Source organism: Microcaecilia unicolor, chromosome 11 (assembly GCF_901765095.1).
Source record: "Microcaecilia unicolor chromosome 11, aMicUni1.1, whole genome shotgun sequence".
In the NCBI taxonomy this organism is placed as follows: Eukaryota; Metazoa; Chordata; class Amphibia; order Gymnophiona; family Siphonopidae; genus Microcaecilia; species Microcaecilia unicolor.
Window position 1 is genome coordinate 187,925,136 of NC_044041.1, and position 17,868 is coordinate 187,943,003.

At 44.8% G+C, this 17,868-nt stretch overlaps 1 protein-coding gene across 1 annotated transcript in view; it reads left to right on the plus strand.

Annotated features, from left to right (window-relative positions):
* The window catches only part of LAPTM5 (lysosomal protein transmembrane 5), a 62,924-nt gene that overhangs the window by 30,662 nt on the left and 14,394 nt on the right, over window positions 1–17,868 (plus strand). The window contains exons 2-6 of the mRNA XM_030219340.1: window positions 8,739–8,832; window positions 9,996–10,072; window positions 11,068–11,196; window positions 12,748–12,873; window positions 17,018–17,110. Coding sequence (XP_030075200.1) covers window positions 8,739–8,832; window positions 9,996–10,072; window positions 11,068–11,196; window positions 12,748–12,873; window positions 17,018–17,110 — 519 coding nt within the window. The remainder of the gene's footprint in view (window positions 1–8,738; window positions 8,833–9,995; window positions 10,073–11,067; window positions 11,197–12,747; window positions 12,874–17,017; window positions 17,111–17,868) is intronic.

The following is a 17,868-nucleotide window of genomic DNA, read 5'->3' on the forward strand; positions in this document are numbered from 1 at the left end:
CCCAGTGTGCTGCTCCGAGCTGGAAACAAGGAGCAGGGCCTGAGCTCACATTTTGGGAAACAGTCGTTAAATTAGTCATGGAGGGAGGGGGGCTACTTTAACAACCGGCTCCCAAAATTCTTAAAAACGCAACAAACGGCTCTTGCAAGCCCGTGAGAGCCCGCTCCAGCACACCAGGGTGGCCATGGTTTGATGCATAAAGATTGGGCCGCTTTTTATGTGGTACCATTGATGTGGTTATTGGCCAATTAAGTGCATAATATCAGCACTTAACCGGACAAGTACTGACTCCGCCTATGGAACGTCTCCAAAATAGCTGGTTTTCACGTAGGTGCTAAGCACTAATTTTCAGGAGCGATAACAGGTTAAGTACCACTGTAAATTAGCAGATAGCCTTGAACAAGGGATTTAACCAGTTGGCGGCCATTTCTGGCCAGTTAAATCACTTTGAATATTGATCAGTCTCTGTCCCTCTCTCTTCTTCAATCTGTTCAAAATTCTGCTTCACGACTAATATTCCGCCAGTGTCGTTATGTTCATATTAGCCCTCTCCTCAAGTCACTTCACTGGCTTCCTATCTGTTTCCGCATACAGTTCAAACTCCTCTTATTGACCTATAAGTGCATTCACTCTGCAGCTCCTCAGTACCTCTCCACTCTCATCTCTCCCTACATTCCTCCCCGGGAACTCCGTTCACTGGGTAAATCTCTCTTATCTGCTCTCTTCTCCTCCACTGCTAACTCCAGACTCCGTTCCTTTTATCTTGCTGCACCATATGCCTGGAATAGACTTCCTGAGCTGGTACGTCAAGCTCCATCTCTGGCCGTCTTCAAATCTAAGCTAAAAGGCCACCTTTTTGATGCTGCTTTTAACTCCTAACCCTTATTCACTTGTTCAGAACCCTTATTTTATCATCCTCACTTTAATATTCCCTTATATTTTGTTTGTCCTGTTTGTCTGTCCTAATTAGATTGTAAGCTCTGTCGAGCAGGGACTGTCTGTTCATGTTCAAGTGTACAGCGCTGCGTACGTCTAGTAGTGCTATAAAAATGATAAGTAGTAGTAGTAGTATGCCTGGGATTCTGGAATCTTGCTACTCTTTGGGATTCCGGAATCTTGTTGCTCTTTGGGGTTCTTCACAGAATCTTGCTACTCCTTGGGATTCCGGGGGGGGGGGGGGGGGGGGCTAAAATGTGCTCCCTCACCTTGGGCTTTGGATACCCCTCCCGCCGAAGTCTGGCTACACCCCTGGTTGGGCTGATGGTAGTCCCGAAGGAGCGAGCGGTAAGCCCACATTGGGTTTACCGCCATTCTGTAAAAGGGCCCCTCCATGTAGTTGTGGTCAATTACATCAAGTAAAACCTGTTGTAAATCCCGACTTCTAAGTTAGGCGTGGAGCCGGTGTATGCTCTAGCAACACACCTAGATTTAGAAACACCCACGACTCCCCCCCCCCCCCCATTTCATGCCCATAACCTTGCCCACTTTTCAACTGTGCGACTTAGAATTTACACACACCATGTTACAGAATACGCTTAGCAAGTAATGCGTGCAAATTCTAATTCATGCCAGTTACTGCTGATAATTGCTTGTTAATATCCAATTATCAGCACTGATTAGCTTGTTACCTAATTAAGTTATGCGCATTGTTATGGAATACGCTTCAATTTCCGTGCAGAAATCTCGGTGTGATATATAGAATCCTGGGGAGAACGGGGTTTAATAAAGAAGCCCCAAGGATGGTGAAAGCAGCAGGATTTGAACTCAGGTCCTGTTCTAGGGGTGTTTGTTTTGGTTTCGTTTTCTAATCGTTTCTGGACTTTTCCTCGTTTTAGTTTTCACTTCATTTCCTTTCTGTAATTTTAGTGAGCTAGAATGATCTAATGTGAGTTAAAACAACTGAAATGAAATAGAACATTGTTTCGGATGTCATTTCGACCCTTTCATTTTAAAACATCCTTATCCTATTCCCAGGGCAGGTGCAAAGGTATTATCCCACTGTCAGTTGGTGTACCTCAGGGATCTGTCCTGGGACCTTTTCTTTTCTCCATCTATACTTGTTCCCTTGGTACTCTGATCTCATCCCTTGCTTTTCAGTATCATTTTTACGCTGATGACTACCAGATCTACCTCTCCACACCAGAAATCTCAGCAGGAATCCAGTCCAAAGTATCAGCCTGCCTGTCTGACATTGCTGCCTGGATGAGCTTTTTATCTTTCCCCCTAAACCAACCTCTCCTCCTCCCCCATTCTCTATTTCTGTGGATAACACTCTCATCCTTCCTGTCTCATCAGCTCCTTACCTTGGGGTCATCTTCGACTCCTCCATCTCTTCTGCACATTCAGCAGACTGCTAAAACCTGTTGTTTCTTTCTCTATAATATCAGCAAAATTCACCCTTTCCTTTCTGAGCACACTACCAGAACCCTCATCCACGCTCTTATCACCTCTCGCTTAGACTATTGCAACTTGCTTCTCACAGGTCTCCCACTTAGCCACCAATCTGTTCAAAATTCTGCTGCACGACTAATATTCCGCCAGTGTCGTTATGCTCATATTAGCCCTCTCCTCAAGTCACTTCACTGGCTTCCTATCCGTTTCCGCATACAGTTCAAATTCCTCTTATTGACCTATAAGTGCATTCACTCTGCAGTACCTCTCCACTCTCATCTCTCCCTACATTCCTCCCCAGGAACTCCGTTCACTGGGTAAATCTCTCTTATCTGCACCCTTCTCCTCCACTGCTAACTCCAGACTTTGTTCCTTTTATCTTGCTGCCTGGAATAGACTTCCTGAGCTGGTAGGTCAAGCTCCAAATCTAAGCTAAAAGCCCACCTTTTTGATGCTGCTTTTAACTCCTAACCCTTATTCACTTGTTCAGATCCCTTATTTTATCATCCTCACTTTAATATTCCCTTATCTCTTGTTTGTCCTGTTTGTCTGTCCTAATTAGATTGTAAGCTCTGTTGAGCAGGGACTGTCTCTTCGTGTTCAAGTGTACAGCGCTGTGTACGTCTAGTAGCGCTATAGAAATTATAAGTAGTAGTAGTGTTTGGGATTCCGGAATCTTGCTACTCTTTGGGATTCTGCACAGAATTTTGCTACTTTGGGATTCCGGAATTTTGCTATTCTTTGGGATTCTAGAATCTTGCTACTCTTTGTCCTTATCCCTTATTTGTCTGTCCTAATTAGATTGTAAGCTCTGTCGAGCAGGGACTGTCTCTTCATGTTCAAGTGTACAGCGCTGCGTACGTCTAGTAGCACTTTAGAAATGATAAGTAGTAGTAGTAGTAGTAAGTGAATTTTCAGCCGGCCCCTTCAATTATCTTTCATACCCCTAGGATTCCCCTAAGATTTTCATAGTCAAACTCAATAATCATGATTAGCCCAACATCACCCATCTCTGAACAAACCTGTAAAAATGACTAGATGGACATCACGGGGTCAATATTGAAAGCGATTTAAATGGCCAGAAGTGGCTCCTCGCTGGTTAAATCACTTGTTGGGACTAACTGGTCATACTCAGCAGCACTTAATCTTGCAGTTATTCTGAACTGAAAGCTGGCTACTTTGGGGGTGTTCTGGAGAGCACTTGGCTTGTAAGTATTTAGCTCTTAACCTGCCATGGTAACCACATACATAGGATCACATAAAAGTCAGTCCTGTCTTTATGTGGTAACTCCTAGCCAGGTTAAGCGCTGAATATTGCAGCTACCCAGCTATGTTTTCGCCCGCTCTGTAAACCCAGAAATTCAATGCTGGAGCCTGGACGTGACCTGGCATTGAATTTTCCGGGATAACACCAGCGGCCGGCAGCAAAACGCGGATTACCGCAGGCTGAATATCAGGCCCCACACTTTTTAAATATTAAACTTTGTTTTCTATATACGAGTAAGGGTAATTTTCAAAAGCCATATAGCCAGATAAACGGCTATTCATTCGAATACGCGGGCTATTTGAAAATTACCCACCCACTCTGTGAGTAAAAGAATGTGCTGATGGTTGTCTGACAGTGAAGACCTCCTCCCCAGAAGCTCCAGCCCTAGGCAACCAACTAATTTGTCTGATGGTGGAGCCAGCCCTGCCTATTCCATATCAAGACCTGCTTTCTCCCTTTGATGCAATGGTATTTGTATTTGCTGTGTTCTTAAAGTTTTCTCGGATCTGCACCCTACACCAGGAATAGACTTCCTGAGCCCCTACATCTTGCCCCATCCTTGACCATCTTTAAATCTAGATTGAAAGCCCACCTCTTTAACATTGCTTTTGACTTGTAACCACTCGCCCCACCTACCCTCCTCTCCTCCTTCCTCTACACATTAATTGATTTGCTTGCTTTATTTTTCTCTATTAGCTTGTAAGCTCTTTGAGCAGGGACTGTCTTTCTTCTATGTTTGTGCAGTGCTGCGTATGCCTTGTAGCGCTATAGAAATGCTAAATAGTAGTAGTAGTAGTCTCTTGTAACCAGAGCTAATATTGTGATGTCATAATGCCTCAGGCCACCAATAAGAGCCAACCTCATCAGTGATGTCACAATGGCTTGATTGTCCTATACTTGGCTCACTTTTATTACATAGCTCTTTGAGCAGGGACTGTCTTTCTTCTATGTTTGTGCAGCGCTGCGTACGCTTTGTAGCGCTATGGAAATGCTAAATAGTAGTAGTAGTAATGAAGAGACAGTGTCATATCAGTCCTTCAGGCATGCAGTTTACTGAGCTGAAACGCAGTGATTTGCAGGTGCTGATAACCTCCCGATAAACAGGATGCTGGCATGCATGTGGCTTTTGTACTGTTTTGGAAACAATTCTTTCTAAATAACTCACTGGCCTTTTTCTTTTTATGTAACACCGGAGAAGACGTTAACGGTTCCGGTTTTTGAACAGTTATGCATGCATGCACACATCATCGTGCTGATCCGAATTCTGCACCTCTCACGTAGTCATTATACAGGTGGATGCATAACACACGAGCACAGCACAGGCAGCTGAGGTGTGAGCTAGGGGAAGAATATTTCTTTATTTATTTTGCTGTACTTGTATCCCACATTTTCCCACCCATTTGCAAGCTCAATGTGGCTTACAATATGTTATAATATCAATTAACATTAGCAGAGTAAGAAATTCAGTATATTGTTACAATACTGGAACTCGTTGCTGGAGGATGTGGTAACAGCAGTTAGCCTATCTGGGTTTAAAAACTGTTTGGACAAGTTCCTGGAGGAAAAGTCCATAGTCTGTTATTGAGATGGACATTGGGGAAGCCACTTTTTGCCCCGGGATTGGTAGCATGCAATGTTGCTATTAATTGGGTTTCTGCCAGGTAGTTGTGATTTGGATTAGCCAACTGCTGGAAGGAAGCAGGATGCTGGGTTAGATGGATCATCATTCTGGCCCAATGTGGCTATTCTTATGTTCTTTTGTTCATATGGGTTTCTATCGATGCCAGACTGCAGTTTAATAATTTTTTTTTGTTTTCTTTATAAAATTTTGTTTGCTCTTGCACCTGCGTATATGTATGACCACTTCTCATTGGTGAAACAGGCCAAATTTGTCGTTCTGAGACTATCGATGTATTTAGTCTCTCTTCTGTAAAGAGTAAGAAAAGATTAAAAACAGTTGACTCTCTTTTCTCATATCAAACTGCTAAGCGTAGAATAGAATTTGTTGAAATTATTTGGGTTTCTCTTATTTAGATTTCAGAAAATGGTTTAAAAACTTTACTATTTTGTAGATTTGTTTTGAAATCATGTTAAATTGAGCTGAGAGTAGTTCTGATATATATTCATCCATTTAATGTAGTTCCCAGATAATGTCTGGTCTGCTATTATTGTAACCTGCTTAGAACTAGCGGAATATAAGTTCTAATGTAACGTAATATTAAAAGACGCTCACTTTTAAGAATTAAAAAAAATGGCAAAAGGAAGGAGGTATAGGTAGAAGAAGGGGGTCCTCTTACCAAGCTATGGGGAAACGGGCTGTGTGCTAGCGGTGGGGGACTGTTTTTCCCACGCTCCAGGGCCCTTTTCACTGCAGCGGGTAAAAAGGTCCCCAGACAAACATGGCCGTGCGGTAAGAGAACTCTTACCGCGTGGCTATGTGGCGGGGAGCCCTTACCGCCACCTGGTAAGCCGGAAGTAACCGGGCAGCACATGGCAATGTCCGATTACCAGCGGGTTTTCTTTTTCCCCTGGAAATGGCGCAAGCTCAAGGCGGAGCTACTGCTGGTGGTCACAGGCCGGTGGTAGTCCCAACTTAGCGTTCAGTAAGACTGCGTTGGGTTTACTGACGCTTTGTAAATATAGGAATTGAATGGGCTTCCTCTCATGTACCGAAAAGGATTCACTAGCCGTGGCTTTGTAAAAGGAGCCCTAAACGCAATAGAAGGTAAAAGGAAGTTAATAGTTTGAACATAGGCTGTCCTGTTGTTCTCATAAAAGTCTGTTTCATAGGAAACACTCTTTCAACAGCACAAATTCAGGAATCTTTAAATTTCTCTCCGTGCTCCATGCTGCTTTTAGGATGTGCAAAAGAAGATCAAAGCTGAGCAAAATACTAGTAATTAGTTTTGCTTACTATCTGTAGTAAAATCAGTAAAAATATGCTCACTCTCCCACATTCAAGTAACTCAGGGGTCCTTTTCCTAAGGTGCGCTGAAAAATGGGCTGCGCTAGTTTAGGCATGTGTTTCGGGCATGCCCAGATCCATTTTTCAGCACGCCTGTAAAAGAGGACTTTTTAAATATTTTTGCTGAAAATGGTTGTGCGGCAAAAGAAAAATTAGCACGCGTCCCTTTGGGGTCTGAGACCTTACCGCCAGCCATTGACTTAGCAGTAATAGCCATGTGGTAATTGTCTACGTGCATAGAATGAGGATTACTGCCCGGTTTCCGCTGCACGTACAATTTAGCGGTAAGGTCTTGTGTGCTAACCGTGTGGTAATCATCTACGTGTATAGAATGACAATTATTGCCTGGTTTCTGTCATGCGCAGGAAAATAAAAATTATTTTCCGGTGCGCGCAGCGGACACACGTAAAAAAATGAAATTACCGCCCCGGGCCTCTTGGTAGCCGGGCGGTAACTCCAAATTGATGTGTGTTGGGCATGATTACGTGCCTGCGCAGCAGCTTAGTAAAGGGGCCCCTCAGTGTCAGAGGCAGAGATGTGAATGGAACCTACAAGTAGGAGTTTCCCTGGCTTTTGGTCTACACTGTCTTCCCTGGGCCATTCTGTGCCTCTCCATTTAGTACATTGTAATGTAAGATGCACCTTATTCTCTTGTGTGAAATTGAACAGCGTCTGGAAAAGGAATTTATGTAAGTCTGTACCTACCCTGTCCGGAGAGTATACTCTAAAGTTTATTTGATAATTGTTCAGGATATTTTTAAAACAGGAGGAGAAATCTGGAGCACTGCAAGAGGGAACATTTTATGGAATTGAGCCTTGTTCTAACTAGTCAGCTTGCTTGAAAACAGAGACATCTGTTATTTTACCACACAAAATTGTACCTCAGGATTCACTAACATTCATTACCTTAGATTAGTGAATCCCATGGTAAATTTATTTTTGCATTGCTGCAGGTGGGAATATTGTGCATTCCTGGCCACAGCAAAAGAAAGATAGTGAGCCCCTAAGCCCACTGTCCTTTAAAGAGCCTGACAGATGATTTTAAAAAATTCCCATGGCCCAGCCCCTCAATCCCGTTTGCAAGATCTGCTCTAGTATGGCGTCTAATGGAGGTCTTTTGGGGGAGGGGAAGGAAGTAGGGCTGCTCCTGCCTTGGCAGCTCCCTTACTAAGCGTGTAAGCGTCTATGTGCATCCAACATACATCAATTTGCAGTTACTACCCGGCTACCGCGTGCCCCGGATGTTAATTTCAATTTTGATGGGGTACGATACTCACGTCAGAAAATATTTTTATTTTCTGGCGTGCTTGCTAATCGGCATTTCAACATGCATTGACCATTACCGCCCGGTTAACACGTGAGACCTTACCGCTAAGTCAATGGCTGGAGGTAACGTCTCAGATCCAAAATGGATGCACGCCAATTTTCATTTTGCCGCATGTCCATTTTCGCCCCCCAAAGGCATTTTTTACAGATGCGTTGAAAAATAATTCTGCGCAAGGGCAAAACACGCACCTACACTACCGCAGGCCATTTTCAGCACACCTTAGTAAAGGACCCCTTAGATAAAATGGTGGCCTCAGACCTCTAGTGGTAGTCTCATGGTATTACCTCTAGGGGTTCAGGCTGCCAAATAAGGTAATTATCAAAGGACAATTTTAAATGCCATTTCTGTATATAAATAAATGCTTTATGCACAAAGAGAAACAGTTATAACATTTCTTCCCTGCTACGCATATAAAGTGAGGCACATACACTTTGTGTAATGTAACTTTACATGAACTGAGCAGAGGAGTTCCTGGGGCTGGGAAGAGATTCGCATTTATGTATATACTTTGGAAATATACATATATGCACATAAATTAATCCAGAAAATCATGCATGGTATAAAGCAAAGCAGGTGTAAATGTAAGTAGATTCATCTCCTGGGGTAATTTGCAGATTGGAAGTATGTTCATATTTCCAGTCAGAAATTTGCTATTAGGTGCACAGAAAGAAGCATGCATGCAATATTTATATATGTAGTATAAAAAATGACCATCTCCCCCCAAAGAATATAATTAGATTGCATCTTATACACATTCAAATTTGCTACTCTTTCATTTGTTTCCTCAGGCAATGAGTGTGCTGTTCTTGATCGAGCACGCTTTGGAAGTGGCCAATGGGAAGGGATACTGCAAAATTACCAGCAATTCCTACTATAAAATCGGTGAGTCTGTGGACGGCAGAAACAGAAGAAAAAGAAGCATCCTGTTTATTGCTTATTCACCCTATTCTAAACTGCGTCTGAGCAACAATACATTTGAATGTGGGTTTGTAGTGCTACATTAGAGACGTGCCCAGGCAAAACGCTTTGGGTCCGATATTCGGACCATGGGAAGAAGCCCAGCTAACTCCCATGGTCGTTGGTGAGGCTGGATATTCAATGTTGGACCATTTCCAGTGACTGGCATTGAATATCTGGTTTACTTTTGGCCGGTTTAAACTTAACCAGACAAGCTGAAATTCAGCGCTGGCTGGTCAAGTTTGTAGCGGCAAAAGATAGGCCTGCTGTTTGGATGGCCTGATTTGGCCACCAAAGTTAGGTGGTGAAATGTTGTGGACAGCCAGTTATAAAACGTGATATAGCCAGTTAGCCGCTAAGGACTAGATTCTATAAATCACGCCTAAATAAATTAGCGCCAAAAAAAATACACTTAGGTGCATTCTATAAAGTATGCCTAAATGTAGGCATACTTTATAGAATACTCCGAGTGCCTATCTGCACAACTAAATTTAGTTGTGGGCGGTTACGCCAAGTAAAACTTGGTGTAAGTGCTGACACCTAAATTAGGCGCGAACTGGGTGTATTCTATAACAATGCGCATAGACTTTAGAAACAGCCATGACCCGCCCATTCCACACCCATGGCCAGGCTGATGGAATAGTAGAGGTTTTGGATGGAAAGGTGACACCGTAGCCAGTAATGTACCAAGGGCGGGGCAGTCCACCCTGGGTATAGGCAGCAAGGGGGTACATGGAGCAGTCATGCGGCTGTCCGCTCTGCTAGTTCCCTGCCCCCTCTGATGTTACTTCCTGTTCCAGGGCAGGGGACCGGTGGAGCTGACAGCCATGTGACTGCTCCATGCAGCCTAGATGGTGAGGATGATGCGCTTCGGGGGGAAGGTGTGTGATGTGCTTTGGGGGGGGGGGGGGGTCTAGCAGCAACCTGCCCTGGGGGGCGGCCAACCTAGATACACCACTGCCTGGAGCTTGTTTATTGATCTTTATTTCTAAAGACTGCCATTTGACTAGCTATGACTGTATTTTTGTTGCGTGAATTGGTCTGACAATTTTGGCCCTAATATTGAAGTTTTCTGGCTTTCTGTGCAGCGGACATTGCATCTGGCTTCCTGCTCATCATCTTGCTGTTTCTGATCAGTGCCACCCTGCTGTATGGCGTGATGAAGGTATGTGTGGATGTGCTGCTCTCCTAGGAAGGGAAAATATGTACTGTACCTACAGAGCTGCCAGTTCCATGAGGAAGACGTTTTGGCCTGCTCTGGCTTTGAACGTCTATCCCAAAGCAGTCTGGTATATGTAGTCTGCGATTCTATCCAATGAAATTAATGCTGTAGGTTCCATAATTTATTTAGACATTTAGACCCCACATTATCCCGAACAAACTCGAGTTCAATGTGGCTAACAGCAAATAATGAACCCTGCCAAAATTCAAACTTTAACAAACGAACATTCCCGCCTCAAATTTCCCGCCAAAATCTCCTGCCTTCCTGAGGAAACCATCCACCTCAAACCAGTGGCGTTCCTAGGGGGGCTGACACCTGGGGCGCCCCGCCCCCCGGGTGCAGCGCGACCCCCCCCCCCGGTGAAGGACCCCCCCCGGGTGCACGCCACTGGAGGGGGGGGTGCCGCGCGCCTGTCCACTTCATTCGTTTCCATGCTCCCTCTGCCCCGGAACAGGAAGTAACCTGCTCCGGGGCAGAGGGAGCACAGAACGACGTAGCGGACAGGTGCGTGGCACCCCCCCAGCGGCGTGCACCAGGGCGGACCGCACCCACTGCCCCCCCTAGGAGCGCCACTGCCTCAAACCTCAAGCAATCAGACTTGAGAACCCACTATATAAAGACAAACTGGGGGGGGGGGGGGGGGGGGGGGAGGGAGGGAATTTTTTCTCCTTAGTCAGTTATAGAATGATTGTAAATTTTGCATCGAAATTTGACATTCATTTAAAGCCTAGTCAATGTTTACAATTTTAGGACATTTGGAAAGTTAACAGTATAATGTGTTCGGGCAACTAAGTCTTAAAATGCTACATTCCAATCAGTTTTGAGGAAGTTGGTTCGTACAGACCTCTGGATTTCTTTCAGCTTGGTTGACTTTGTTAAGATGCAAGAAGATGCATTGGAGGATATAAATTGCTTTTTTTCTGGTTTCTCTTTTCTAGAACCGTGAGCGTCATTTCATCCCATTCATGGCTCTGCAAACCATGGATATTTTCCTCAGTACGCTGACTCTCTGCAGTTTCTACATGCACGTTCCCATCTTTGTAAAGTTCACGTCATCAAAACCCTTGGTAAAACAATAAAAAAACAATAGTTCATAAAACTTCTGGGTGCACGGCCAAATGTTGACGTAACTTTCTCAAACAAGATTTTCTGTTCTGGTAAATAGAGATAGGACAGCCTTAGTCAAACTAGTAATGAGGTGAAGTAAGAACATAAGAATCACCATACTGGGACAGACCAAAAGTCCATCAAGCTCAGTGTACTGTTTCTAATGGTAGCCAATCCAGATCACAAGTCCCTGGCAGGGTTGGCCTTAAGCAGGAATGGCAGAGGCAGCTGCACAGAGCCCCAGGCTCCAAGGGGCCCGACACTCCACCACCCATGACCTGGTAGTCAGTGGCACCTTCCATGAGCCGCTACGCTGTGCCCCGCACATGCTCAGTTTTCTTGCATGCTCGAAAAACCAGCATGTGAGGGAGGGAGGGCTACCCCTTGCATGCTCAATTTCATGAAAATTGGGTATGTACAGAGAAGGAGGGTCTAGTATAATGAGGCAGGCAGACAGTGTATCCCAGGTGTGTGTGTGTGGGGGGGGGGGGGGGGCAAGACATAGGGTCCCCCACCCTATGTCTTGCCCCCCAAACTGGTCCACACAGGGCCCCACAACCATTAAGGCCAGCCCTTCTGGCAGGATTCCAAAATGTAGCAAGATTCCATGCTACTAACTCCCAGGGACAAGAATGGTCTCCCCCCAAACTTTCTTAGTACTGGTGTATGGACTTTTCCTCTAAGAACTTGTTTAAACTCAGCTACACTAATTGCTTTTATCACATCCTCCAGCAATGAGTTCTACAACTCAACTATGCTAGGACTAGGGGGCATGCAATGAAACTACAATGTAGTAAATTTAAATGGAATCGGATAAAATATTTCTTCATTCAACATGTAATTAAAGACCTGGAATTTGTTGCCAGAGAATATGGTAAAGGCGATTAGCTTAGCGGAGTTTAAAATAGGTTTGAATAGCTTCCTAAAGGAAAAGTCCATAGACCATTATTAAATGGACTTGGGGAAAATCCACTATTTCTGGGATAAGCAAAATAAAATGTTTTGTACTATTTTGGGATCTTGCCAGGTATTCGTGACCTGGATTGGCCACTGTTGGAAACAGGATGCTGGGCTTGATGGACCTTTGGTCTTTCCCAGTATGGCAATACTTATGTACTTATGAGTGAAAAAATATATTCTCCAATTTGCCTTAAATGTACTTTGTGGAACTTACTGGGATTTTTAGTAGACTATGATGCCCTTTACTAGACTAATCTAAGATGATAACATAGTTTCAAGATCCCATAAATCCCTTCACCAGTTGTGGGTTCATCTGATGAAAGGACCAATATGGCTTTCAAAGTTCATGGATTGCAACGTTTTTAAATTTGTTTTTGATGGTTCAATAAAAAAGTATCATGACTTACTGAATGCCCAGTCTTTCCTAGGATCATCACAACTACCAGAACTTCAGCCTAAGGATGAATGCAAACTGTAGTTATGAATGTGACCTGCATAGATCTTGCCTACAAAGCAGACACCAGCTCAATTTACTCTCATTTCTCGTACAGACCAGACGCTTATGGAGCCCATTCCTCGCTCTGCAGGTCCTGGATTTCTGCCTCATCCTGTTAACCCTCTGCAGTTCCTACATGGAGATCCCACCTTTTTTGAATTTCCAGTCTATGAACCATATGGTAGGTGATGATCAACTCTTTGCCAGGTGTGGCACTTCCACCGGTCATGTCTTCATGTGCCCATTCCGTGCTCAATGATTTGCAAAATTTCATTTTTAATTCAATATAGTAGTTTTCTTAGAATTTAACAGCTTTCAAAAAAATGGACAGGTTATGAAGAATACCTTCAATAACTTTTTCACTGGTCAATATTGTGATTACCTTAGACTTTGTGTGCAAATAATAGCCTAGTGGTTAATGCTGCAGACTTTGATCCTGGGGGACGGGGTTTGATTCCCACTGCATCTCCTTGTTTATTCTGGGCTAGTCACTTAACCCTCCATTGTCCCAGGTACAAATAAGTACCTGTATATGCTATCAGGCTCACTTTTCAAAGAGAAGGACGCCCATCTTTCGACACAAATCGGAAGATGGGCATCCTTCTCACAGGGTCATTGAAATTGGTATAATCGAAAGCCGATTTTGGACGTCCCCAACTGCTTTCCATCACAGGGACGGCCAAAGTTCAAGGGGGTGTATTGGAGTCATAGTGAAGGCAGGACTTGGGCGTGCCTAACACATGGACGTCCTCGACCCATAATGGAAAAAAAAGGGCGACCCTGATGAGCACTTGGACGACTTTACCTGGTCCTGTTTTTCTTATGACCAAGGCACAAAAGGTTGGCCAAAATGACCAGATGACCACTGGAGAGAATCGGGGATGACCTCCCCTTACTCCCCCAGTGGTCCCCTCCCACCCTCAAAAAACATCTTTAAACATATTGATTGCCAGCCTCTATGCCAGCCTCAGATGTCATACTCAGCTCCATCACAGCAGTATGCAGGTCCCTGGAGCAGTTTTAGTGGGTGCAGTGCACTTCAGGCAGACGGAGCCAGGCCCATCCCCCTCCCTACCTGTTACGTTTGTGGAGGAAACAGCGAGCCCTCCAAAACCCACCAGAAACCTACATTACCCACATCTAGGTGCCCCCCTTCACCTGTAAGGGCTATGGTAGTAGTGTACAGTTGTGGGTAGTGGGTTTTAGGGGGGGATTGGGGGGCTCAGCACACAAGGTAAGGGAGCTATGTTCCTGGGAACATTTTATGAAGTCCACTGCAGTGCCCCCTATGGTGCCCGGTTGGTGTCCTGGCATGTCAGGGGGACCAGTGCACTACAAATGCTGTCTCCTCCCATGACCAAAGGGCTTGCATTTGATTGTTTCTGAGATGGGCTTCCTTGGTTTCCATTATCGCCGAAAATCAGAAACGACCAAGTCTAGGGATGACCATCTCTAAGGATGACCTAAATTTCAAGATATGGGTGTCCCCGACCGTATTATCGAAACGAGAGATGGACGTCCATCTTGTTTCGATAATACGGGTTTCCCTGCCCCTCCATTGGGACGTTTTGCAAGGACGTCCTCAGCAAAACTTGGGTGTCCCTTTTGATTATGCCCTTCCATGTAAACCACTTTGAATGTAGTTGCAAAAACCACAGAAAGGCAGTGTCCTATTTCCCTTTCCCTTGCAAGCACTGAAAAAGTCACATGGAGCAGTCTGCAAAGAATATGCTTAGTGTAGTCAGTTTAAAAATTACTTCTTCCATGGTTATAATGTCCCACCACCCAGAAAAGAACACAATTTAATTTTGAATATGGGGAAATGTAAGTCAGGGTCCCAGTGACCTTTACAAAATTAAATCAATGTCCCAACTCTGAACTACCAATATAGGAGTCAACTTTTCAAAACGATTGGGGGTGCTAAACTCAATAAAAGTGAATGCTTCCTGTTCAGAGTAGGGGCGTAGCTAGAAAACAGATTTTGGGTGGGCCTAGGCAAGAAGTGGGTGGGCACCAAGTGTTCTTCCCCCCCTCCCCCCCAAAAAATATCTCAGCTGGTGAGAAAACACTTCTTTCCACCTTGGCAGTCTAAAGCAGGCATGACTGAAAACTGAGAATGCACAGGTACCGATATCGTGGAGAGTAGTGTTTTCATTACCATCAGGGGGAAAGTCTTCAGCTGGAGGAGCTTGGGATCCCCACCAGCTACGCTAAACATGTGCTACTGTTGGGTGGGCCTGAGCCCTAAGTGGGTGGGCCCTGGCCCACTCAGGCCCACCTGTGGCTACGCCACTGGTTCAGAGTAATGGAGTTTGGTCCATATTGGGCATACTCAAGCACCCAAAGAGCTGGTGTCTATGCTTACCACAGCTGTGCCAGCTCTATGGGTGTTTGCTACAAAGACCTAGAACAGGAGGGGCAATGGTGAGTCTCATAGGAGGGGGAGAAAACCTACCAATAAATACTCATTTCTGGGGGTTGGAGATGGCCGACTGTGAGGATGCATGAGAAAGAACACTCTGCCTTACCCTGTTTCCTTTGAGGTTATGCCTTTGAAAAAAGAAGGGGAAAGTGAGGGTCTTTCCCCCCAAGGCCACTTCTACCCCAGTAGTGGAACAGAAACTTGACTCATATGTCCTCCCGAAGCGGGTGGATTGGAGGAAGTCCCAGCTTAGTGTGAGATGCAAGGAGAGTTTCTACCTTCAGGAGAATCATCACTATCCCCTAGGACCAGATTCCTCCATCACTTTGGCAGATGCAGACTACCGCGTCAGTGGAGGAGTTGCTGAGAAGTGAAGTAGCACCTCCTACTGCTGTTGCGGGGGATGCTGGAGGCTCTGGTTTAGCCTACAAAATCGAGTGGAGCCACAAGATCAGTAACAATGCAGTCAGATCAAGGTGCAGCCTTGACTGTATCCCCCTATTTCATTGTCCTCTTAGGCGTTTACGCTGGAGACATTGGGAGAGGTTTTGGTCTGATTAGAAGATACAACACAGAAGTGTTCTTTGGAACGTCTACTTTGGTTCAATCTGTTCAAATGTTGGCTCAAGCTAATGAAGGAAGCGTTAAAGATTTTCAAGAACAAGCTAACTCAATGAAGGAAGAGACTGGGAAAATAAAGAAGTGCAAGTAGCCGTGATTCAAGATAAAGAGGAATGGAGAATTAGGAGAATCAAGTGAGGCATCTTAATTTCTGCATATTGAACTTTCTTAAATTGAACGCAAGTTTCACCATTGGAAACCTTTAAGAGATTTCCTGTGAAGGTTCTAGAATATCCTTCTAAAGCTTTAAGACCAGTAGGTAAAGGGAAGAAAGAGCCAGCTATTGTAAAAGACCCTGGGAATGACATGAATGCCTCGGTGGGTTCGTTTGGACACCTCTGGGCTGCATCAACAGCGGTGGACAGAGCTACATTATTTGCTTACCTTGGTATTTAAATAGGACTTGAACTCACTGATGTGATTATATTTTCGAAAGACTCCGAGTTTGTTTGAGGCAGTGGCGTAGCCACAGGTGGGCTTGGGTGGGCCAGGGCCCACCCATTTATGGCTCAGGCCCACCCAACAGTAGCACATGTTTAGTGGTAACTGGTGGGAATCCCAAGCTCCGCCAGCTGAAGATTTCCCCCTGATGGTAACGAAAACGCTACTCTCCACGACACCGGCACCTGCGCATGCTCAGTTTTCAGTGCAGGCCTGCTGCCAAGGTGGAAAGAAGCATTTTCCCACCAACTGAGATAATTTTTTTTGGAGTGGGGGGGGGGGGGGGAGAACACTTGGTGCCCACCCAATTCTTGCCTAGGCCCACCCAAAATCTGTTGTCTGGCTACTACGCCCCTGGTTTGAGGGACAGAAAGTATGAATATTTCCTGATCTCTCCAGGGCTACCCAGGAGAGGCCCAAGTTGTTTTTGGCAATACGCCAAGAGACATTGCCCTAGGCATAGTGTTTCGATTAAGATTTTCTTGCACGTGTGTGGTGAAGTATGAAAATGTACTGTATGTTTTCTTTACAGCTTAGATCTTTTCATAATATGGTTTGGTGCAATTGTTAAGATACCTGCTTACAGTTGGTTTTCTGGTGTTATTATGCTTGCTAAGCTCCCAGTTATTTTCCGTCTCTGTGTCCCCCCCTTCCCCACTATTTTGTGGGCTAGATAAACGTAGGAAGCCTTTGATTCTTCTTTATGTCATTATTGCCTATTTTTCTTTTCATATGCTTTTTTCATGATTTTTCTGAGGCAAGAGTTGTCTCGTAAAGTATCTTGAAATATTATAAAAATAAACGAATTAATAAATTAATGCATGCTCATTTCTCTTCACAGAATTATTTTCCCAACGAGAAAATGCTTGCGAGCGAATCTACCAAGATTCTGGTCTTTCTCACCCTTCTGTTCCTCGTGGTCCTTGCCTTCAAGGTAATTGATTCAAACTGGCCCTGTAAAACTGTTCTGGATGTGCATTGTGATCCCTTACTAATTTCACCCAATCTGAGGAGGTCCCATAGATGAGCATCAATCAAAGAGGATTTTTTTTGAAAATTGTGTGCTGTGTATTATATACAACTAGTAAAAGAGGCCCGTTTCCAACAGAAAGGAAACGGGCGCTAGCAAGGTTCCAGGGCCCCCTCCCTAACTGCCTCCCTCCCTCTCCTCTGAGTTCCAGGCACCCCTTCCCTCCGAGTTCCAGGACCTGCCCCTCCCCCACCACCTCCCTCCTCCTCCCCTCCTCCTCCCCCTCTCCTCCCCCCACCCACCCTCATTCTATAAACTTGCACGTCAAAATTGATGTTTAGCACACAAAGTTCTGCCCTCCCCCCAGTTATAGAATAAGATCAGTTACACATGTAATGTAATTGAATAATTAGATGCTAATTGACCTTAATCAATTAGTGGCTCTGATTGGTTTTAATTGCTGCCAATTGGCACAAGTTTGCAATTATGTGCATAACTGCCCTGAGGGGCCCTTTTACAAAGTTGCATTAAGCCCAACACTAGCTTACCATGCGCCAATCTGGAGTAAACCACCAGCCCAACAAGGGCAGCAGAGGTAGTTCCAGCCCCAGCACGCACCGTTTCCCGCGCTAGTGGAAATATTTAAAAAATATTTCCGCAGGCACTAACCCTTCAGTAATCGGGCAGCGCTGATTTCTATTTTCCACCACGTGGCACTAACC